The sequence below is a fragment of the Somniosus microcephalus genome, chromosome 12, assembly GCF_052327205.1.
Source record: "Somniosus microcephalus isolate GS21.2 chromosome 12, FLI_Smic_1.0, whole genome shotgun sequence".
Taxonomy (NCBI): domain Eukaryota; kingdom Metazoa; phylum Chordata; class Chondrichthyes; order Squaliformes; family Somniosidae; genus Somniosus; species Somniosus microcephalus.
The window spans coordinates 67,728,102-67,752,779 of NC_140998.1; the positions used below are offsets into that span (position 1 = coordinate 67,728,102).

At 46.9% G+C, this 24,678-nt stretch overlaps 1 protein-coding gene across 1 annotated transcript in view; it reads left to right on the forward strand.

The window, feature by feature from the left end:
* The window catches only part of amn (amnion associated transmembrane protein), a 66,108-nt gene that overhangs the window by 11,241 nt on the left and 30,189 nt on the right, over positions 1 to 24,678 (forward strand). Inside the window, exons 4-6 of the mRNA XM_086003022.1 lie at positions 7,043 to 7,130; positions 14,087 to 14,322; positions 14,867 to 15,004. Of these exons, the coding sequence (XP_085859148.1) occupies positions 7,043 to 7,130; positions 14,087 to 14,322; positions 14,867 to 15,004 (462 nt within the window). The remainder of the gene's footprint in view (positions 1 to 7,042; positions 7,131 to 14,086; positions 14,323 to 14,866; positions 15,005 to 24,678) is intronic.

Consider the following 24,678-nt stretch of genomic DNA (forward strand, 5'->3'; position numbering starts at 1 on the left):
CTGCATTTACATTAGATGTGCTGAGTTTGAATTCAATTGAACCAAACCACGCCTTTTTTAATGAAACTTGAAATGAGTAATCCTCTTTTGAACAGCTCAGCAGGCTCTGGCTGAATTACAGGACGGAAAGCTAAGAAGACAGCTTAGTCCAAGGTCTATATTACAACATGATACTCACTGGATCACTCATTACAGCGACTCTAGGCAGGATCTGTACACAAGCACGGTTAAAATCAGAGCTTGTACTAGGTATTGGGATTAATGACCATTCAGCGGCCAATCAGATGACAATTTTACATTCATCTAACTCAGGGTGGTGCTTGGTGGGTGGTAGAGAATGAGGAATTTAAAGGAGAGGAGAGAGTTGTGAAACAAGCTGAAATGCTCAAAGGAGGAGAAGGTATCAGAGATTTAGGGCGCAGAGACAAGAGAGTGATTTGGTGACGAGAACCACACCGCCACCGTGGTTTGGACGGAGCAGGTGGTAGAAAGTATGGCCAGACGGGAAGGCATCTGCAACGGGCAAGATGTCGCCACGTAGAATCATAGAAGTTTACGGCATAGAAGGAGGCCATTCAGCCCATCGAGCCTGTGCTGGCCGAAAAAGAGCTATCCAGCCTAATCCCACTTTCTAGCTCTTGGTCCGTAGCCTTGTAGGATACGGCACTTCAAGTGCATATCCAAATACTTTTTAAATGTGAGGAGGGTTTCTGCCTCTACCACCCTTTCAAGCAGTGAGTTCCTGACCCTCACCACCCTCTGGATGAAAAAGTTTCTTCTCAACTTCCTTCTAATCCTTTTAACAATTACTTTGAATTGATGCCCCCCTGGTTATTGACCTCTCTGCTAGGGGAAATAGGTCCTTCCTATCCACTCTATCTAGGTCTCATATAATTTTATACACCTCAATTAAATCTCCACTCAGCCTCCTCTGTTCCAAAGAAAACAACCTCAGCCTATCAAATCTTTTCTCATAGCCAAAATTCTCCAGTCCTGGCAAAATTCTTGTAAATCTCCTCTGGATCCTCTGTAGTGCAATCACATTTTTCCTGTAATGTGGTGACCAGAACTGTACGCAGTACTGTAGCTGTGACTTAACTAGTGTTTTATACAGTTCTAGCATATCTCCCTGCTCTTATATTCTATGCCTCGGCTAATAATTCCTGCAGTCTATAGCTTTCTTCCTCACTATCAACCACACGGCCAATTTTTGCATCATCTGCAAACTTCTTAATCATGCCCTCTACATTGAAGTCTAAATCATTGATCTAGACCACAAAAAGCAAGGGACCTAGTACCAATGTTCCCTCTTATTTTTTTTGGATGTGCAGCCTCTGTAAGGGGCTGTATGGCCCATTCGCAGTTTTGCGCATGCTCAGAACATTGAAAAAGCCACTTCCAGGCTGCGCAGGACCAGCAGAGGGGTGCGTGGCTGCACAACTTCTAGGGAACATTACCTAGTACTGAACCCTGCAGAACCCCACTGGAAACAACCTTCCAGTCACAGAAACACCCGTCGGCCATTACCCTTTGCTTCCTGCCACTGAGCTAATTTTGGATCCAATTTGCCTCTTGCCCTTTGATGCCATGGGCTTTTACTTTTCCGACCAGTCTGCCATGTGGGTCCTTGTCAAAAGCCTTGCTAAAATCCATGTAGAAGACGTCAAATACGCTACCCTCATCGACCCTCCTTGTTACTCCTCAAAAAATTCAGTCAAGTTAGTCAGACACGACCTTCCCTTAACAAATCCATGCTGACTGTCCTTGATTAATCCTTGCCTTTCTAAATGATGATTAATACTGTCGCTCAGAATTTTTTCCAATAATTTGCCCACCACCAAGGTTAGGCTGACTTCCCTGCAATTACTCGGTCTATCCCTTTCTCCCTTGTTAAACAACGGTACAACGTTAACAGTCCTCCAGTCCTCCGCCACCTCGCCTATAGCCAGAGAGGATTGGAAAATGATGGTCAGGGCCTCCGCTATTTCCTCACTTGTGTCTCTTAATAGCCTGGGATGCATTTCATCTGGGCCTGGCGATTTATCTATTTTCAAAGATGCAAAACCCCTTAATACTCCCTCTCTCACTATGTTTATCTCATCTAATATTTCACACTCATCCTCCTTAACAACAATGTCTGCAACGTCCTCCTGTTTTGTGAAGACAGACACAAAGTATTCATTAAGAACCTTACCTTCCAGCTTCACACACAGGTTATTTTTTGGTCTCTAATAGGCCTAACTCTTTCCTTCGTTATCCTCTTGAAACATAGAAGATAGGAGCAGGAGTAGGCCATTCGGCCCCTTGAGCCTGCTCCGCCATTCAATGCGATCATGGCTGATCATCCAAATTCAGTACCCGGTCCCTGCTTTCTCCCCATACCCCTTGATCCCTTTAACCGTGAGAAATATATCCAACTCCTTCTTGAATATATTTAATGAATTGTGCCTCAACTGCCTTCTGTGGTAGAGAATTCCACAGATTCACCACTCTCTGGGTGAAGAAATTCCTCCTAATTTCTGCCCTAAATGGCCTACCCCTTATCCTTAGACTGTGACCCCTGGTTCTGGACTCCCCGACCATCAGGAACATCCTTCCAGCATCTAGTCTGTCCAGTCCTGTTAGAATTTTATAAGTTTCGATGAGATCCCCTCTCATTCTTCTAAACTCCAGCGAGTACAAGCCCAATCGATCCAATCTCTCCTCATACGTCATTCCTGCCATCCCAGGTATCAGCCTGGTGAATCTTCGCTGAACCCCTTCCATGGCAAGAACATCCTTCCTCAGATAAGGCGACCAAAACTGCACACAATACACAAGATGTGGTCTCACCAAGGCCCTGTACAACTGCAGCAAGACATCCTTGTTCCCGTACTCAAACCCTCTCACTACGAAGGCCAACATACCATTTGCCTTCTTAACTGCCTGCTGCACCTGCATGCTTACCTTCAGCGACTGGTGCACAAGGACACCCAGGTCTCGTTGCACTTCCCCTTCTCCCAATCTATTGCCATTCAGATAATAATCTGCCTTCCTGTTTTTGCTACCAAAGTGGATAACCTCACATTTATCCACGTTATATTGCATCTGCCATGCTTCTGCCCAATCACCCAACCTGTCCAAATCATCCTGGAGTTTCTCGGCATCCTCCTCACAGCACACACACCCACCCAGCTTTGTGTCGTCTGCAAATTTGGAGATATTACATCTAGTTCCCTTGTCTAGATCATTAATGTATATTGTGAATAGCTGGGGTCCAAGGACTGATCCCTGCGGTACCCCACTAGTCACTGCCTGCCACTCGGAAAAAGACCCGTTTATTCCAACTCTTTGCTTTCTGTCTGCCAACCAGTTCTCTATCCAAGTCAGTACCTTGCCCCCAATCCCATGTGCCTTAACTTTACACGCTAATCTCTTATGCGGGACCTTATCGAAAGCCTTCTGAAAGTCCAAATACACCACATCCACTGGTTCTCCCTTATCTATTTTACCAGTTACATCCTCAAAAAATTCCAGTAGATTAGTCAAGCACGATTTACCCTTTGTAAATCCATGTTGACTTTGTCCGATCCTGTCACTGTTTTCCAAGTGCTCTGCTATTACATCTTTTATAATGGACTCTAGCATTTTCCCCACTACTGATGTCAGGCTTACCTGTAATTCCCCGTTTTCTCTCTACCACCTTTTTTGAATTGTGGGGTAACATTAGCTACCCTCCAATCCATGGGTACTGTTCCAGATTCCATCGAATCTTGCTCTTTATGTACTTATAAAACATCTTTGGATTTTCCTTGATTTTACTTGCCAGTATTTTTTCATGCCCTCTCTTTGATCCAGTGAGCCAAGTTGTGGTTGTTGGAGGTCAATCATCTCAGCCCCAGGACATCACTGCAGGAGTTTCTCAGGGCAGTGTCCTAGGCCCAACCATCTTCAGCTGCTTCATCAATGACCTTCCCTCAAGAAGGTCAGAAGTGGGGATGTTTGCTGATGATTGCAGTGTTCAGTTCCATTTGCAACTCCTCAGATAATGAAGCAGTCCATGCTCGCATGCAGCAAGACCTGGATGACATTTAGGCTTGGATTTATAAGTGGCAAGTAACATTCGTGCCACACAAGTGCCAGGCAATGTCTATCTCCAACAAGCGAGAGTCTAGCTACCTCCCCTTGACATTAAATGGCATTACCAATGCTGAATCCCCCACCATCAACATCCTGGGGGTTACCATTGACCAGAAACTTAACTGGATCAGCCACATAAATACTGTGGCTACAAGAGCAGGTCAGAGGCTGGGTATTCTGCGGTGAGTTTTTAAAAATTTGTTCCTGGGAAATGGGCGTCGCTGGCAAGGCCAGCATTTATTGCCCATCCCTAATTGCCCTTGAGAAGGTGGTGGTGAGCCACCTTCATGAACTGCTGTAGTCCGTGTGGTGAAGGTACTCCTACAGTGCTCTTAGAGAGGGAGTTCCAGGATTTTAACCCAACGACGATGAAGGGACAGCGATATATTTCCAAGTCAGAATGGTGTATCATCTACAAGGCACAAGTCAGGAGTGTGATGGAATACTCTCCACTTGCCTGGATGAAGGCAGCTCCAACAACACTCAAGAAGCTTGACACCATCCAGGAAAAAGCAGCCCACTTGATTGGCACCCCAAACACCACCTTAAACATTCACTCCCTCCACCACCTGTGCACTGAGGCTGCAGTGTGTACCATCTACAAGATGCACTGCAGCAACTCGCCAAGGCTTCTTCGGCAGTACCTCCCAAACCCGCGACCTCTTCCACCTAGAAGGACAAGGGCAGCAGGCGCATGGGAACACCACCACCTCCAAGTACCCCTCCAAGTCACACACCATCCTGAATTGGAAATTTATCACTGTTTCTTCATCAACATTGTGTCAAAATTCTGGAACGCCCTCCCTAACAACACTACGGGAGTACCTTCACCGCACGGACTGCAGCAGTTCAAGAAAGTGGCTCAGCACCAGCTTCTCGAGGACAATTATGAATGGGCAATAAAGGTGGTTTTGCCAGCGACACCCACATCCCAGGAATGAATAAAAAAAATGTTCCCATCAAAGTCATGATGTCAATGCAATCATCCACAAAAAGGTTATGGATGGCAAGGGTCCTGCTCACAAGTTGACAGACATTCTGGAGTGAAAAGCGAAAATGGGCAGTAATCTTCTGGTGGTTTTGAAGAGGCAGTGGTTGGTGGGGGTGCGAGGTATAGGAAGGATGTTGGTGAAAGTAGCCCCTGGAAGGTGCACTGGGCAGAAAGTTCGGTGAAAGTGGAGAATGGGACATACTGCTTCTAAGGAGGCAGCAATGTGCCTTGATGGGGCCCTTCTGAAAATGCCGGGAGAGGCACAGAGGGAAGCTGTGGGCTTATCCAGGAGGGCATCAAGCCTGGGATGGCGGCAGGAGATTAGAAAGCCAAAGAAGTAGCGATGGGTTGGGGTAGGGATTGGTAAGGCATGTGCTCAAGAGGGGAGTAATGAAAGGTGGCATGACTTGGGTGAGAGGAGGGGGGACGGGGGAGAAGGGCCCAAGAGAAGAGGAAAAATAAAGGAGATAGAAATAATGGGCTCAGTTCCACAGCAGCAGCCAAAATGCGCACATGAATGAACGCAGAGGCAATTCAGGTTATATAGGCATGGAAAACATCAGGAAACATGTCCTGATTGTAAACAGAGGGCAGGGAGCAGACATTGTAAGAAGGTCAAAAGTTAAAACCTGAGATCCTGTGGTGGGCTGAAGTTGACTTATAGACGGGGTGGAATTTGCTTGGCGCATCGACGAAACAATGTCCGGGTTCAGAGACAGTTGTGGAGAGTGAGCAAGTCCAGGAGCTGTTTGAGAGGCAGAGTATCAGAGAGCACACTGCTGGATTTTGTCCACTGGAAAATGGAGAGCCGAGGAGGCACGCAGAGTAAATTTCAGATCATCCAAATCTCTGTTGCCTGTATCCTATCCTGCACTACGTCCCACTCACCCAGCGTCCCTTTTCCTTGCTGACCTACTTTGGCTCCAGTCCCCTAACACCTCAAATTTAAAATTCACATCCTCGTGTTTAAATCGCTTCATGGCTTTGCCCCTCTCTATCTCTGTACCTCCTCCAGCACTACAACTCTTCTAGAATTCTGCATTCTTCAACCTCTGACCTCTTGTACATCCCCCACTCCATTAACCCCACCATTGACGGCTGTGTCTTCAGCCGTCTAGGCCCTACACTCTGGAATTCCTTCCCTAAACCTCTCTGTTTCTCCACCTCCCTCTCCTCCTTTAACATCCTCCTTAAAACTCACCATTTTGACCAAGTTTTTAGGCACCTCTGCTAATATCTCTTTCTTTGGCTCAGTGTCAATTTTGTCTGATTATTGCTTCTATGAAGTGTCTTGGATTGTTTTACAGTACTACATTAAAGGCACTATATAAATGCAAGTTAATGTTGTTTCGAGTGAGAGCCGGTTGTGCAGAGTTATGGGTAGTATTGTGTGTTCGTGCCCATTAGGAACGGAGTTGAGTTTGTCAAGCTCATTTCAGATAGGATCTTTACAGCTAATAGAGAGAAGAGTCTTTGCTTCTAATAGTCTGACATAAACTGTCCATAATGTAGCACTAATTGACACTAAGCTGCACAATGTCACTGAAAAGGCCCTGGGATGCCTGGTGCGGGAACTGAAAATGTTACACCTGTGCAATAGTGATGTTTTTCTGAGGCTGGGACTAACTGGAAGATGATTTACTCTGCAATAAATCTCTGCTGATGTTGTTAAACAGTAAAGTAAATGTTCTATTCTTCCAGGACTGAAGTCTCTCACTTTAGTGAATAATCACTGAAAATTGCAGGGAAAAAAGTGTATTTCATGTAACAAAGAAACATGTTATTACCGCACAGGACCATGCCCTATATCAGTGAGCTGGCCTAGTCCCACATACCATACATTAATATAAAAATATTACAATGATGATCAATTTGAACTATTGTCTATTCGGATTGAAAAGAATTTAACTATCTTTTGCTTGATCTGTTTAGTACATACCTCTTGATGGGGAGTTCATCCTCGCCAACGGTGCTGGATTTGCTGCTAGTGATGGTCAGAGTGAACCAGGATGTGAAAGAGGTATAATGTCATTTAATGACTCGCATGTTTTACTTAACAGAAAAGCGGTCAGTCTTCCTAAAGTCCGTATTAATGCTAGTGCCAATACTAACCTTATTCCCAATATAAAAACATTTTCATTCCCTAGTATCGACCAACATCTTTACTGTATTTCAATTTTAAAGCTGTGGGAGAGCTAATTATTGCACACAGGCAACCATGCTGCTAGTCTTAGGAAATGAAAACTCATATTTAGCCTGCTCAAGCTTTTAAAGTCATGTCCATAGCATTAACTGAAAATAACATATATCTAACCCTACATTACAGGTCTCCAGAAAAGATAATTTTGGCTTTGATTTATTTATACATATCCTGACTCTAATGATTGACCCAGGACTCCCCTGACTTATGCTCCCAGTCTGGATCACCATTTTCTGACAATTTTGGTTCAATATTCTCTATTTCACTTTGTTCCTTTTGCATATCAATGGCCTCCTGGACTCAACATGCAGCCCTAACCACTTTTTACTTGGTGATTACAATCATCAACATCTTTCAGATTGCGTGCTCTCAGAACATGCAGTCTTCATTCCAATTACAGTGCAATAAAGAAAGAAAGACTTGCATTTATATAGCGCCTTTCACAACCACCGGATGTCTCAGAACACTTTACAGCTAATGAAGTACTTTTGAAGTGGAGTCACTGGTATAATGTAGGAAACGCGGCAGCCAATTTGCACACAGCAAGGTCCCACAAACAGCAATGTGATAGTGACCAGATAATCTGTTTTTGTTATGTTGGTTGAGGGATAACTATTGGCCAGGACACTGGGGGATAACTCCCCTGCTTTTCTTCGAAATAGTGCCATGGGATCTTTTACGTCCACCTGAGAGAGCAGACGGAGCCTTGGTTTAACGTCTCATCCGAAAGACAGCACCTCCGACAGTGCAGCACTTCCTCAGCACTGAACTGGAGTGTCAGCCTAGCTTTTATGTGCCCAAGTCCCTGGAGTGGGACTTGAACCCACAACCTTCTTCAATCACCACACCTTGATCTCCACACCTTTTAACAGGGAAACAAAAGTCTTGTTTCTTGTAATTCTTCAAAGTCACAGTTTCGACATATTTTTAGTATGCCCAACCAAAAGCTATCACTTCTTAAATAAAAACAGAATAAAAATACACAGTGGATCTTTCTGCATCAGAAAAGTGAAAATATAGGTTAAACATTTCTTTTTCTTCTTTCTCATAATAGGCGAATATACCATTCTATGTGCTATTCCTCCTCTCTGCATTCGCACAGTGTTGAAATCATGATTGCAGCTCGAATGCTTTCTTTCTCAAAACCTCAAAAATGTGCAGCTTCTTACTTCCTTCAGGTCTTTCCTTCCTCCAGCAGCCTCCAGTCCTGACTTGTGCTCCAAGTTTATCTTTTGGACCCAATTGAAATCTGTCACAGATCCTTCCTCTGATGCTTATAAGGGTCTCAAGCTAAATGCATTTTCAATCAGGTCCTGAGTGCCCAACAGCCCATTGGCACAAACTGCCCATAATTCACCACTGCTCACAACCAAATTGTTTCTCAAAGAAGCTACGTAGCGTGCTGTTGTGGGAAATGGGACCGTCCAACACTGACTTAGTATTGAGTAAGCTTCTGGAATTCCAGTTAAGGCACATTGCGAAGGTTGTCTAGGAGTTTTTTTGAGGATGTAACACATGCTATAGATAAGAAGGCTTAATATTGACACTGGATTCACAAAGTGTGACATTGTAGGAATTGACGAATTCCTAACTAATAACTGAGGTCGACTCAGGAGATCAATCAAACAGGTCTTTAATGTAAAACTAAACGAGTTCAAACAGTTTGATGAGATCAATACAGGAGAGCCACGAAAACAGGTCTTAACAAGATGGAGATTCCACGAGGACTCCTTGGGCAGTCACGTGGTTTGCGACGTGACGTCATCGCGTTTGCCCGCGTTTTCCCGTGCTCTTAAAGGGGCCACGCCCTGTGCATACAAACACTATATACAAAACAAAGTAATGTCTAACACAATGGTACAGGCTTAGGCTGGTGTTAGAACATCGTTAAAGGGAATTATGTACAATTGCCCAGGGTCATTCAGTGGCTCCGCCACATGCGCCCCCCCAGAATTCGCTTTAACGGACAAAGTCAAACGGTGAGGGGGTCTGATGAGCCTGTTGGAACGACTCCTGTACTCCTGAGGTGGAGGCTGTTGGGCGGCTGGCGGGCGGTTGCGCTTGGTCTGCCGTAACGGTGATGGGTGGCCGACCTCGTCTCGGCGGTTGTGCTGTCTCGACGGGGCAGTCGAGGTCCAGATGTGCCGGCTTTAATCTATCGACTGAAATGTGGTCCGGTTTACCACCGACATCTACCTTGAAGGTTTTGTCCCCTGCCTCCAACACGCGGAAGGGACCAGTATATGGGGCCTTGAGTGGATCCCTATGAGCATCGTGGCGAATAAAGATGTATTCTGCCTTGTGAAGCTCCGTTGGAACGTGCGAACTCTGCAGCCCGTGGTGCGAAGTGGGCACCGGCGCGAAACATCTGGCCGCCTCTTGGTGACTAGTAAGCTGGTCAGACGCGGACCAAGGCTTCGTCGATTCTGGTAGGAAATCCCCTGGGACTCGCAGCGGTTGACCGTACACCAGCTCCGCGGATGACGAGTGAGGTCTTCTTTGGGGGTCGTGCGAAGGCCCAATAGGACCCATGGTAGCTTGTCTGCCCATCCAGTGTTCTGGAGGCTGGCCCTCAGGGCGGCTTTCAGTGACCGGTGGAAACGTTCACAGAGACCATTCGCCTGTGGGTGGTAGGCTGTGGTGCGGTGTAATTTGACACCGAGTCCTTGGGCCACTGCATTCCAGAGTTCAGAGGAAAACTGTGGTCCCCTGTCTGAAGAAATATCAGCAGGCACTCCGAAACAGGTGACCCAGGTGGAAATGAACGGCCTGGCTATGTCCGCCGAAGTAGTGGATGATAGGGGAACTGCCTCTGGTCATCTGGTGGTGCGGTCAACCATGGTCAGGATGTGTGAAAAACCATGGGAGGGTGGGAGTGGACCCACCAGGTCCACATTGACATGGTCAAACCGTCGCTCCGGAACTGTGAAGGTGGCCAACGGAGCTTTGATGTGACGCTGTACTTTGGCTTTTTGGCAGACCACGCAGGTGTTGGTCCAGCCACGGACATCCTTGTGCATGCCCTGCCATACAAATTTCACTGACATCAGCTTCTGAGAGGCCTTCATTCCTGGGTGTGACAACCCATGTATGGCGTCGAACAATTTGCGGCGCCAGACGGCCGGTACGACAGGGCGAGGGTCCCGTACGGAGATGTCACACAAGAGTGTGGTACCTGCCGCATGGAACTTGACATCGGCCAACTGGAGGCCAGTGACGGTGGTTCTGTAGGCCTGGACTTCTGGGTCCGAGGCTTGATCCGCTGCCATCAGGGCGTAATCAATGCCTAAATGAACCGTATTGATGGTCGCGCGGGAGAGGCAGTCGGCCACCAGGTTGTCCTTACTGGCCACGTGCTGTATATCCATGGTGAACTCAGATATGTAGGTCAGTTGACATTGCTGTCGGGATGACCACGGTTCGGCGGTCTTGGCCATGGCGAAGGTGAGCGGCTTATGGTCCACGAAGGCGGTGAAGGGATGTCCTTCCAGGAGGAAGCGAAAATGGCGGATGGCCAGAAAAAGAGCGAGCAACTCCCGGTCGAACGTGCTATACGCCCTCTCGTTCCGCCGTAGTTGACGGCTGAAGAATGCCAATGGCTGCCACGTCCCATTCACCCACTGCTCTTGCACGGCGCCGATTGCGTAGTCTGACACGTTGGTGGTGAAGGCGATGGTGGCTCCTGGCAGTGGGTGCGCCAGCATAGTCGCATTGGCCAAGGCGCTTTTGGTGTCGGCAAACGCCCAGGCCATGTCAACCGTCCAGTCTACTGTATCTTTGCTAGTCATGCCCTTGAGGGCCTTGTACAGGGGCTGCATGAGTAGTGCTGCCTTAGGCATGAAACGGTGGTAAAAGTTTACCATGCCTAGGAATTCCTGCAGGGCCTTAATGGTTTGCAGGCGTGGAAAGGACGTCACCGCCTCTACCTTCGCTTGTAAAGGAACCGCTCCCTCTGAAGTGATGCGATGCCCCAGGAAATCAATTTGTTGCAGGCCAAACTGACACTTGGCCGGGTTGATAATCAGGCCGTGTTGGCTGAGACGTCGAAAAAGGGTGCGAAGGTGACAGATGTGTTCTTCTTTAGTGGGACTGGCAATGAGAATATCGTCCAGGTAGACGAAGAGGAACTTGAGGTCCTGCAGCACGGAGTCCATCAGGCGTTGGAAAGCCTGGACGGCGTTCTTTAACCCAAACGGCATTCTTAAAAACTCGAAAAGGCCAAATGGGGTAATGACTGCAGTCTTCTGGACGTCTTGGGGATGAACGGGGACCTGGTGGTAGCCCCGGACGAGGTCGACTTTTGAGAAGACAGTGGCCTAGAAATTCATTAAGGCGCTGCCAGCTTTGCGCCCAGTTAACGCCTAAAAGGGTGATTTTGCGCCAAAAATGAGTTTGCGCAGATATTCAGCGCAGCGGTATTGGCGGCGGTAGCCGTTAGCGCTGCGCCGGCACTGATGACGTCATCGGTGTGCACAGTGCCCCGGTACCGCGCCGATCCCCATATTTAGTTGCGGCCGCCTCCACCGAAGCGGCCGCAAACAGCGGCCAGAAAACGGGGCCGTCCTGCTGCCTTAGTGGGGCGCTTTAAAGCGGAAGGTGCGGCCGGCCGCTTTTGCGGCGGCCGCCTGCCCGCACCTCCTTCCCCGGCCTCCTCCACAACCCCCCCCCCCCGCGGCATTGCCGGCTGCTTTCCGCGAGCCCGGCACTTCTCCGTGGTGCCGGGCTCATTTGCCGGCACTATCCAACGGCGATCTCCCTGTTGCAGGCAGCTCCCGCTTGAGAAGGAGGCCTGCAGTACCGCAGCCTGCCGCTGCGCAGCGCCTGGCGCAGCGGCGCCAAGAGCGCTGATATTCAGTGTCAGCGCACCAAGCGGAGGCGGGCACACCCTGGTATAGCGCCCGCTTCCGAATTGGGGCGCTAACAATGAATATCTGACGATCGCTATAGGCTTCCCGCCCAGCGCTAACTTTTGGGCGCTAGCCAGCTGGCGGGGCCATAGTGAATTTCTAGGCCAGTGTTCCCTGCCAAATGGGCGGAGAAATCCTGGATGTGGGGGATCGGGTACCGATCAGGAGTGGTGGCGTCGATAGTCGCCGCATGGCCACCATCCGCCGCCAGGCTTCGGGACGATGTGGAGGGGTGAAGACCAGGGACTATTCGACCGGCGAATAATCCCTAACCGTTCCATGGTCGCGAACTCCGCTTTTGCGACCGCCAGGTTCCAGGTGCCGGGCCCGCGCGTAGACCGGGGGGGGGGCTGTTGGTGGTGATGTGGTGTTCCACACCATGTTTCGTGGCTGTGGAGGAGAATGTGGGTCTGGTCAGGTCGGGGAATTCGCCGAGCAGGCAAGCAAACTCATCCAGAGCCGGAAAAGCACAGGCGACGGTGCGCGACGTAGTGTTACTGCGGTAACAAGGGACAGAATGAAAAGTTGCCGCGTTGATCAACCGCCGGTTCATCACGTCAACCAGGAGGCTGTTGGCGCACAGGAAATCCGCGCCGAGAATGGGTTGCGAAACCTTGGCCATCACAAACTCCCAGTAAAAACATCGTGCCCCGAAACACAACTGCACCCGCCGTCTGCCGAAGGTCCGAATCGCTCCGCCATTGGCCGCTTCAAGGGCGAGGCCGTGAATCCCGGTCTGCACATCGAGGGCGGACGCGGGTAATATGCTGCACTGTGCCCCGGTGTTGCACAGAAAACGACAACTGGAGAGAGTATCGGTGATAAACAGCAACTTGCGAAAATTTTGTCCGCCTCTGCCGCGAGTGCTGCGCAGTCCTCAACTTCGGATCTGGCCAGGGCAGCTTGCACCTGTTCCAGTAGCTGGCTGAGGAATATTTCACGGAATAAGAAGCATTCCGGTTCGGAGCCAAGGAGTGTGAGCATTTGGCTCATTAACTCCGAAGGCTTGGAGTCCCCGAGCCCGGGCATAACGAGCAATCGACGGGCGCGCTCCGCTTTAGTGAGCCCGAAAGCTTGCAGCAACTGCGCCTTGAGGGTTTCATACTTGCGCTCCGTTGGAGGGTTCTCGAGGAGGCTGACGATCCGCGAGGCGGTAGAGCTGTCGAGTGCGGAGACCACATAGAGATATTTGATCTGATCCGCAGTGATGTCCCTCAGGGCGAATTGGGCCTCGACCTGAATGAACCACGAGGTCACTTGCTGCTCCCAGAACTGCGGTAGCTTCAGCGAAACGGTGTTGACCTCCATGCTGTGTCCTTTTTGTGAAAAACGTTCACAAAAAACGGGGTCACCAATGTAGGAATTGACGAATTCCTAACTAATAACTGAGGTTGACTCAGGAGATCAATCAATCAGGTCTTTAATGTAAAACTAAACGAGTTCAAACAGTTTGATGAGATCGATACAGGAGAGCCACGGAACCAGGTCTTAACAAGATGGAGATTCCACAAGGACTCCCTGGGCAGTCACGTGGTTTGCGACGTGACGTCATCGCGTTTGCCCGCGTTGTCCCGCGCTCTTAAAGGGGCCACGCCCCGTGCATACAAACACAATATACAAAACAAAGTAATGTCTAACACAATGGTACAGGCTTAGGCTGGTGTTAGACATCGTTAAAGGGAATTATATACAGTTGCCCAGAGTCATTCAGTGGCTCCGCCACAACATATTTAATTTCCCGGCATTAATTGCTCTCGCCAGAATGAGCACAACAAATAACACCACATAGAAAAAACTAATAGAGCAATTAGTACTGAGATATTAATTCTGAAGTACTAAAATTACATGCCACATTTTTTTCAACTGCAGGCAAGGATATCACTTTCAAAGACCCTGATCAGTATAAATGGTATGATCCCAAATATTGGCAGACAGCTTTATCGATGAGTGACCTCGAAAACGAGAACTACCTGTTCACTGTGGATGAGGAAAGCGTCCCCTGCCAACATGATGATGTCATTTTCCAACCAGGAACATCTTTTCGTGTGGACTTGGACAGTGATATACAAGATATTAATGTTAAAACCATTTCTATAATGAATAGGGTGAGTCCTCCATTTCCTCAAATGCTAACCGGTTTTGGATCCTATACATTGATCCGTATCACCTGTATTTCTCAATTTAAAATGTGAAGCTCCTTTGTGAATAGGTGTACCGAGACAAAATGACAAATTGGCTCAGGCCATTTTTCAAAGGTCAGGGGTCGGTGCCGCCAACTAAAATAGGCCTGTTTTAGGACGCCTCTGGGAAACTGGGCTGCCCTGAGCGGAGCAGGCATCAGGTTTTCTAGACGTGGATGTGGCCGAGCCAGCTGTCACTGAAAAGGTTGATTTAATTATATTTTTTCAGCTCCACAGCACTCCTGCCGGCCGGGATTGGTCTCCTACCTGCGGCCCTCCTCACCCCTCCCGGGACTTATCGGCGAGGCAGGCCATTTGCCGCTTGCAGACAGGTCTACATGAATTTCTAGGCCTGCAGCTCTTTGAAGGCTTGAATCGCTGCATAATGGTGACAATAGGTCACGTGTCTGTCTATTGTCTTTTGCTCATTTAAATGACACGATCTTGAATATTTTGTTTTACATAATAGAAATTTGCTAGCAGTGAAGGTTTCGGTGAGTACAAGCGGTCAAACACTGGAAAACTGCAGTTCCATGGAAATGGCTCAGTCGCTGTGACTAACACCAAGTGTGAAGATAAATCTGGCTGTGAATGTGGTAACGCTGGTGTAAGCATCAAGCTCAAATCAAATTACTGTGTTAACCTCAGATTTGTGAAGCATACATTTTCTAGACTTACATGAAGAAGTTGTTATTTAGACACCATCAATGCATAAGCTTTTTAGGGTCATGTGGAGACTAAACTGCTCCGGATAATACATTTAATATGTAACCTTTTCACTTTCATATATTTGTTGGCAATAGGTTAAAAAATGTTTTAAACAGCTGGCTCACATTGTTAAATTTTTAACCTTCACTCAAATATTTCTGTCATTCTGACTGTCAAAGCTCTTTCCCAAGAGTGAGACGTCGCTCCCTTTGAACCAAAGTGTGACATTGTATGCCCTGGTTAACTGTCAGCTTGGCACAGTCTTACCTCTGAGTCAGGATCTACTCCAGACTTGAGCTCAGTTTGGGCTGACACTCCAGTGCAGTGTTGAGCGAGTGCTGCACTGTTGGACGTGCTGTCATATGAAACATTAACCTGATGCCCAGTCTGCCTGCTCTGGTTGCTGTAAAAAGTCTCGTGGCACTATTGGAAGAAAGCAAGAAGTATTCCCAGTGTCCTGACTGTTACGTCCGTGTAATAATAAGAAAAGGACTGCAGAGAACGGTACAACAGGTGTTTACTCAACGTGGTTCAAACTGCAACTGAAACAACAGATTACTACTCAGCGTTATATACAGGTGTGGTCACTGCCGGTACTACAGTATACATGAGCTGCAGAAAGTAGTTCCCCCCTTAAAAGGTACATACATTACAATTCCCCCCCTTTTAGATTAACAATACCATAACACTCATTTAACAATTAAATATCAAACTAATTACAATTAACACTTTTAACATGCAACATTAGCTGAAAATAGTCTATTTATATATTCAGTCTTTGGGGAGGCTTCCTGATCCTTTCTGGATAGCGCCTTTCCCGAGTGTCTTGCTCTTGGTGCGGAGGCGATTCTGGCCCCCTGTCGTCGGTTGGTTCATCAGCTTCCGATGCTACTGTTTCTGGGGTAGATGCTACCTGTACGTCGGGTTCATCACCAGGTACGTATGGGCGAGGCATGGGGTTGACTCGTTCCTGTGACTCTAGGATCTGGTCAGCATGGCGTCTCACGATGCTCTCCCCAACGTCCACTGTGTACATTAGTGGCCCCTGCCGTGTGCATATCGTTCCTGGTTGCCATTTCTCTGTTCGGTAGTCGCGGGCCAAGACTGGTTGCCCTACATTGAAGCTCCTTGTCGGCTTCTCATTGATGTGCTGGAATTGCTTACTCTCAACATCTCTTCGTACATTTGGTCTGAGCAAATCCAGACGAGATCTCAACCTTCAATTAAAGAACATCATGGCTGGGGCCTGGTTGGTGACTGCGTGTGTCGCATTTCTGTAGGCTAACAGGAAATTGTCCACCTTATGCTGCAGTGGAATGTCGTCATCGCACATGGCCTTTACTGCTTTCTTAAAGGTTTGTACGAACCTCTCAGCCAATCCATTTGTGGCTGGATGATACGGGGCGAATGTGTAATGCCTTACCCCATTCCTTTTCATAAATCTTCGAAACTCTTCGGACACAAACTGTGGTCCATTATCAGAGCAAATCTGCTCTGGCAAGCCGTTCCTGGCAAAAATGGTCCGTAGGACTGCAATAGTTTTCTCTGTGGTGGTGGAGGACATTTTGATCACCTCAGGCCATTTCGAGTGCGCATCCACGGCTATTAAAAACATTGAGTCCATGAATGGACCAGCAAAATCAATATGCACCCGTTGCCATGGAGATGAGGGCCACTCCCATGGGTGTAGAGGGGCATGTGGTGGTGCATTTTGGACCTTCTGGCATCCTGAGCAGCTCTTTGTCAGGTCCTCGATTTGCTGATCGATCCCCAGCCACCACACATAAGCCCTAGCAAGGCTTTTCATTTTCACCCCTCCCAGATGACCTTCGTGAAGCTCATTGAGCACTCTCTCCCTTAACTTGGGTGGAATTACCACTCGGGATCCACACATCAATGTCCCCTGGCATACTGACAGCTGTTCTCTTCTGGATGAGAATGCTGGCAACAGTGAGTCGCCATGTGCTGGCCATCCCTTCACCGTCAAATCATATACCCGAGACAGTGTCGGGTCATTTCGGGTCTCCTTCTCTATACCAGCATTAGTTACTGGCAAGCATTCAATTATAGTCGAATGAAATATTTCGACAGGATCCACTGCTGGTGCTTCCTCCGCAGTAGGCAGTGGCAGGCGTGATAGCCCATCAGCGTTTCCATGCTGTTTCGTGCCCTTATACTCGATTTCATATTGGTGCGCCCCTAGAAAAAGCGACCATCTTTGTAGCTGTTGCGCAGTCATCACCGGAACGCCCTTCTTTGGATTAAAGATGGAGACAAGTGGTTGGTGGTCAGTCAGCAAGGTGAACTTCTGCCCGTGCAGATAGTGGTTGAACTTTTTCACTCCCCACACTAGGCTGAGGGCCTCCCTGTCAATCTGGGCGTAGTTACGCTCGGCTGAGGTTAGTGACCGAGACGCAAAGGCTACTGGCCTCTCCGAGCCGTCCGGGAATTTGTGCGACAGCACCGCTCCAATGCCATAGGGTGATGCATCACACGCCAACCTAATTGGTAGTGCTGGGTTGAAATGAGCCAACACTTCTTTTTATGTGATCAATGCTTTGCTCTTCTGGAAAGCTCGTTTACATTCGTCACTCCACTTCCATGGTACCCCCGTTTGCAGTAGGTTGTTCAGTGGGTGTAGTACGGTAGACAAATTCAGCAAGAACTTATGGTAGTAGTTCACCAGCCCAAGGAACGACCTCAGTTGTGACACATTTTCCGGTGCTAGAGCCTTGACTACTGCCTCAATCTTTTCAGGGGACTTATGTAACCCCTCTTCATCAATAACGTGGCCACAATACGAGATCTGCTTGTGGAAAAACTCGCATTTGTGGCGATTTGCTCGGAGCCCATATTCCTTCAATCTAGTGAGCACCTGCTCCAGGTTGGCGAGGTGATCACTGTCATTTTCGCCCGTGACCAGGATGTCGTCCAAATAACACTGGGTCCCTGGAATCCCTTGCAGGACTTGTTCCATTGCCCTTTGCCAAATAGCCGGAGCTGATGCTACCCCGAACACCAGCCGGTTGTATTGGTAGAGACCTTTATGAGTGTTGATCGTGAGGTACTGTTTCGAGGCTTCTTCTACCTCCATTTGCAGGTACGCCTGGGCCAGATCAATCTTAGTGAAGCGTTTCCCTCCAGATAGTGAGGCGAAAATATCTTCAATCCGCGGAAGCGGATATTGTACAGTGTGAAGGACTGGGTTCACTGTCACCTTAAAGTCCCCACAGATGCGAACCTTCTTTGGTTCCCCAGGCATATTACTCAACGACCTCTTCATTACAGGAACGATGGGTGTAGCCCACTCGCTCCAGTCCACTTTGGACAGTACTCCTGAACGTTCCAAACCTTCCAGCTCTGCTTCGACGGCTGGGCGGATCGCATAAGGTACCGGTCTGGCCTTAAAAAACTTTGGGCTTGCATTTTCCTCTATTTTGATCGTCGCTGTTATGCCTTTGCTGGAACGCTTCTTGTGCGTCAGTTAGCATTTTTGACAGTCGTCCAGGTGTGACGTCGTCATCCTTTTTGGCATCTACAGTCAGTGCTTGTATGGAATGCCAATCTAGCTGTATCTTCCGGATACATTCACGTCCTAGTAGTGGTTGTCCTCCATCTGGCAATACATATAGGTCCATTTTTGGTGTTTCCTTGCTGTTATATATAACGTTCACCCTTATTTTTCCTTTGGGGTAGACTTTTTGCCCCGTGTACGTCTTCAAGACAATCTTTGTATCTCTCAAGGGTATATGTGAGAATAGCCGCTTGTAGTCCCTTTGGTTTATGACTGTTGGGGCTGATCCTGTGTCCAATTCCATTTTCACTTGGACTCCTGCTATCTTGAGCGTGACCCAGATAGTTTGGTGATCCTCCGTTTTGATCACATTATGTAGTTTCAGACAACCCAGCTCCTTGCTTCCGGAGTCTGTATCACTCTTCTGTTCATCTGAACTACTCTCCATCACCTTATGTACCTTCTGTAATGATTAATAACATGTCATTCTATAGTGGACACTAGGTGGAGCCGTAGAGCTGTATATATATAAGACTACACTACCTAGCTGTATGTATATTAAGACTATATTACCCATGAGGCACTAGGCTACCCACAAGGCGGCAGTCAAGGTGGATGCCTCTACAGATACTGTACCTAGTCCACATGTGCTCAATAAAGTGTCTAGCAAAAGCTAGCTGTGTTCATAATAAGAATGTCTATTTATTAATGAACATAAGATGGTACCAGGATGGTGAAGATCTGCTGAAAATTGTGAAAAGCGACATGGAGAATTTGAAGCCACCAGAGCATTTGAAACTCACAGGAAATATCGACTACAATTGGCAGACTCTTAAACAACATTCGAACTCTACATTGCAGCCATCAGATTCGGTACGAAGCCAGACGCAAGGAAGATAGCATTGCTGCTTACGGTTGCAGGCCCACAGGCGATAGAGGTATTTAATACATTTGTATTTAATCCAGAGGAGAACAGAGAAAAATTAGAAGATGTGCTAAAAAAATTTGATACACATTGCACTCCCAAAAAGAATGAGACCTATGAAAGATACATCTTCTGTTCTCGGACACAGCAGCAAAATGAGACTTTTGATAGCTTTATAACTGATCTGAAACTGAAACCACAGACATGTAATTTCTCTGAGATCAAAGCATCCATGATTCGTGACCAGATTGTGTTTGGTATTCATGATAAAAAAAAGTCAGGGAACGTCTGTTGAGAGAAACTGAACTAAATTTGAAAAATGCGGTGAAAATATGCCAAGCCAGCGAGCTAGCTCGAAAGCACACGAAGACTTTCAGTGAAATCAATAATGATGCGATTGTAATGAGTGATAATGCTGCTGTCGGTGCTGTGTCCTACAAGGGGAAGAAACGTGGGCAGAACAGAAATGAAAAGCAATCGGAGGATGAAATTTTTAATTGTAAACGCTGTGGTTACAAACACCAGTTAAGACAATGCCCAGCATTTGGAAAAATGTGCACAAAGTGTAATGGAAAGAATCACTTTGCCAAACAATGCTTTTCAAAAGTAAAAACTAAGAAAGGGCAACGAGTTAATGTAATTGAGGAGACTGATTTAAGTGAGGCATTTTTTGTAGGAATGGTGTCATGTGACAATATCAAAAAGGATACAGAAAATGTGCAGCCCTCAGAAATGGACAATGCTGAACATAAAGTTAATGCAGTAAAAGAGGACAAATGGATGATCCCACTGCAGGTAAATGGAGCATTAGTTACCTTGAAACTAGACACTGGGGCAAAAGCAAACTTAATCAGTATGAGTGACATTAACAATATGAAAGAAAAGCCCAAAATACAGAAAAAGTCAATACTACTGAAGGACTATAATGGACAGAAAATAGATAGCTTAGGTGTATGCAGACTTAAAGTGACAGTCAAAGACAAAGTGCATCATCTCATGTTTTCTGTTGTGGCTGAAAGGCTTGATTCACTACTGGGTGACAAAGCTTGTGAGGACTTAGAACTGGTCAAGAGAGTCTACCGTATAAACTGTGCCATAAGCAGACCAGATGACTCGGTGGATTCTGTAGTGAATAATTTCCAGGATGTGTTCAAAGGATTTGGAGTTCTACCATTCACTTACAAGATCCAGCTAAAGGAGGATGCTCAGCCAGTGGTACATGCTCCACAAAGAGTTCCAGCACCCCTGCGTGACCGGCTCAAGAATGAACTGGCAGAATGACCGCACTAGGAGTCATCAGGAAAGTCGAAGAGCCAACAGACTGGGTTAACTCCATGGTATGTGTAAAGAAAAAGAAAAATGATCTAAGAATATGCATGGATCCAAAGGACTTAAATGCAAACATAAAACGTGAACACTACCAGATTCCCAAGCGAGAAGAAATCACCAGTGAAATGTTAGGTGCCAGATACTTTACAAAGCTCGATGCCTCACAAGGATTTTGGCAACTAAAACTGGATGAAGAGAGCACCAAATACTGTACCTTCAACACACCATTTGGCAGGTATTGTTTCCTCAGAATGCCTTTCGGGATAATATCTGCATCTGAAATCTTTCATAGAGCGATGGAACACATAATTGAAGGTCTGGAAGGAGTTCGGGTCTATGTTGATGACATCATCATCTGGGGCTCCACACTGAAAGAACACAATGAGAGACTGACTAAAGTGCTACAGAGCATACGCCGGAATGGACTGAAGCTCAACAAAGCCAAGTGTCAGTTTGGCGTCCAGGAAGTCACTTTCCTAGGAGATAATCTATCTGGTAAAGGAATAGAGCCAGATATGGAAAAAGTAAACGCCATACTCAAAATGCCCCGACCCACTGACAAAAAAGGAGTGCTATGCATCATGGGGATGATAAACTTCATTGGAAAGTTCATTCCTAACTTGTCAGCCAAGACAGCCTGTCTGCGAGACCTGCTACATAAAACAAATGAGTTCGCATGGACAGAAAGACATGAACAAGAGTGGATGAACCTTAAAACACTGCTGACAACCACACCTGTACTCACCTTCTTTGACCCAACAAAAAGAATCAAAGTGTCAACGGATGCATCAAAAGATGGCCTAGGTGCGGTCTTGCTACAAGCAGAGGGTGAAGATTGGAAGCCTGTTGCCTATGCCTCCAGGTCTATGACTGATACTGAGTGTCGATACGCCCAGATTGAAAAGGAATGTCTAGGCTTGGTAGTTGCACTAGAAAAGTTTCATGGCTACATATATGGACTTCCCACCTTCACAGTTGAGACAGACGGCAGCCCTCTGGTTGCCATCATAAAAAAAAACCTGAATGAGATGGCTCCAAGGATACAACGACTCATGATGAAGCAGCAAAGATATGACTTTGAACTGATCTACACACCAGGCAAATACATAGTGTTAGCAGATGCACTATCCCGGGCACCCACAATGAGTCATGTGAGCTCTACTGAAGAAGACGTGGATGTTCATGTGAGTATGGTCACTGCTGCGCTGCCCGTGTCAGACACAAAATCAAAGCAAATAGCAGAAGAAACAGTAAAAGATACAGTATTACAAACAGTAATAGAGAACATTCATCATGGTTGGCCAAAAGGTTCCTGTCCAAAATATTTTCACATAAGGTCAGAATTGAGTGTCGCAAGTGGACTATTACTAAAACAGAACAGAATAGTCATTCCACAGGCTCTACGTCAAGACATGCTCAAAAGGATTCATGAGGGACACCTCGGAATTGAAAAATGCAAAAGGAGAGCAAGAGACACTGTTTATTGGCCTGGCATAAATAAGGACATTGAGAACATGATAGGCAAATGTGAGACATGTCAGAAACACCAAAACAAACAAGCAAAGGAACCAATGATAGTAGCTGACATACCAACAGCAGCATGGCAAAAGGTTGGTATGGACCTTTTTCATTTAAATGGTAAAGACTATCTAATAGTGATTGACTACTATTCTAACTATCCTGAGATGGCGCTGCTCTCAAGCACCACAGCAAGCAGTGTCATAATGCATGTGAAATCCATCTTCGCCAGACATGGAATTCCCAGGATTGCCGTTAGCGACAATGGTCCGTGCTTCAACTGTAAGGAGTGGCAACAGTTTGCAGCACATTATGACTTTCAGCACATCACATCCAGTCCTTTGTATGCTCAGTCAAATGGTAAGGCAGAGAAAGGTGTTCAAGTTCTCAAGCAGCTACTGAAGAAAGCGACAGAAAGCAAGTCTGATCCTTATCTCGCCCTGTTGAGCTACCGAGCCTCACCTTTAGACTGTGGTTCTTCACCTGCTGAACTACTAATGGGTCACAAGTTGCGCACCACGCTACCCTGCTGTGCAAAAGAATAGCAAAGTGAGGACCTGAGACAGAGACTTCAACTGTTAAAGCTGAAACAGAAATCATACTATGACAAGTCATCCAAAACTCTAAAACCATTGACAAGGGATGATGTTGTCAGGATTGAGGATCCAGATGCATGGAACAGGAAAGCTACAGTTCTTGAGGAAGTAGGACCAAGGTCATACACTGTTAGAACTGAGGAAGGACAGATTCTCAGGAGGAATCGCCGTTCCCTCCTAAAAACACAAGAGACTATTCAAGACCAGATTGATGACAATGCCGCAACTGCATCTTGTCATTCACCGCCAGAACAATCTCATGAAGACACATCAGACTTACCCATGTTGAGAAGAGCCACACGTGAAGTAAAAAAGCCTGAGACTTAATCTTTGAGTACAATGTAAAGCTTTGAAAATGTGTTGACTGTTTTGAAAATGTTTGTTTATAGAGCACTAACAAAAGTGTTACTGATATTATCTTTATTGTTTTCTTGAAAGTTGATTGATATTGATTTTGTTAAACCTCAAAGAAAGGGGGATGTAATGATCAATAACGTCATTCTATAGTGGACACTAGGTGGAGCCGTAGAGCTGTGTAGAGCTGTATATATATAAAACTACACTACCCAGCTGTATGTATATTAAGACTACATTACCCATGAGGCACTACGCTACCCACAAGGCGGCAGTCAAGATGGATGCCTCTACAGATACTGTACCTAGTCCACATGTGCTCAATAAAGTGCCTAGCAAAAGCTAGCTGTGTTCATAATATTTATTAATGAACATAAGACCTTCTTGTACTTCTCCTGTGGAGATTTCTTGCTGCTGGTTTTCTTTCCCGACCTGCAGACTCTTGCTATGTGTTCTACTTTTCCACACTGTCTGCACACTTTGTCCTTGAGCCAGCAATCATTATGGTCATGTGTTGTTCTGCCGCAGCGATAGCACTTCACTGTTCCGTATGACATTTCATTTGTGCCATATTCTTGCGGTCTCTGTTGTATCTCTGCAGCGTCCCATGCTGCTGCTTCGTGTGATACTGCAATGCTGAAAGCCTTGTCCAGCGTAAGATCCTTTTCTGATAGAAGCCATTTCTGGGTTCCTTCACTTTGAAGCCCACACACAAACTTGTCCCTTAAAGTATCTGCTAGTCCCGTTCCAAACTGGCAGTGTTTCGATAGCTTGCGCAGTTCCGTTAAATACGCAGCGTTACTTTCATCTTTATGCTGGTTCCTTTTGTGAAACTTAAATCGTTCTATCAGCAGCGGTGTGGGGTTTAAGTGGTCCTGTAGGATTGACACTATGTTTTCAAAATCCTTTTCTACTGGCTTCTCTGGGGTTACTAGGTTTCGTAGTAAGCCATACGTTTTTGCACCCATTGAATTCAACAATACCAGCGCTTTCTTGTCATCTGGCACTTCATTCGCCTTGCAGTATGCTTCTATGCGTTCGACATATGTCGTCCAATCTTCGACTTCATTGTCGAACGCTGTGATACTGACACTCCGTCATTTTTGGGTGTGGTTAGACTGGCTTAAAATGGCGTCTCCCGCGCTTTCCTTTCTTCCCCGCTGCGGCTTAAAATGGCGTCTCCCGCGCTGCTGCCAACGCCGCTCTCGGCGGTCCTCGTGGCAAATGGCGACGCCCTGTGGGTTTCATGCGCTGCTCCTGCCCTGCTGCCAACGCCGCTCTCTGTGGTCCTCGTGGCAATGGCAGCGCCTCGCGTTTTCCTGCGTGCCTCTCTCCCC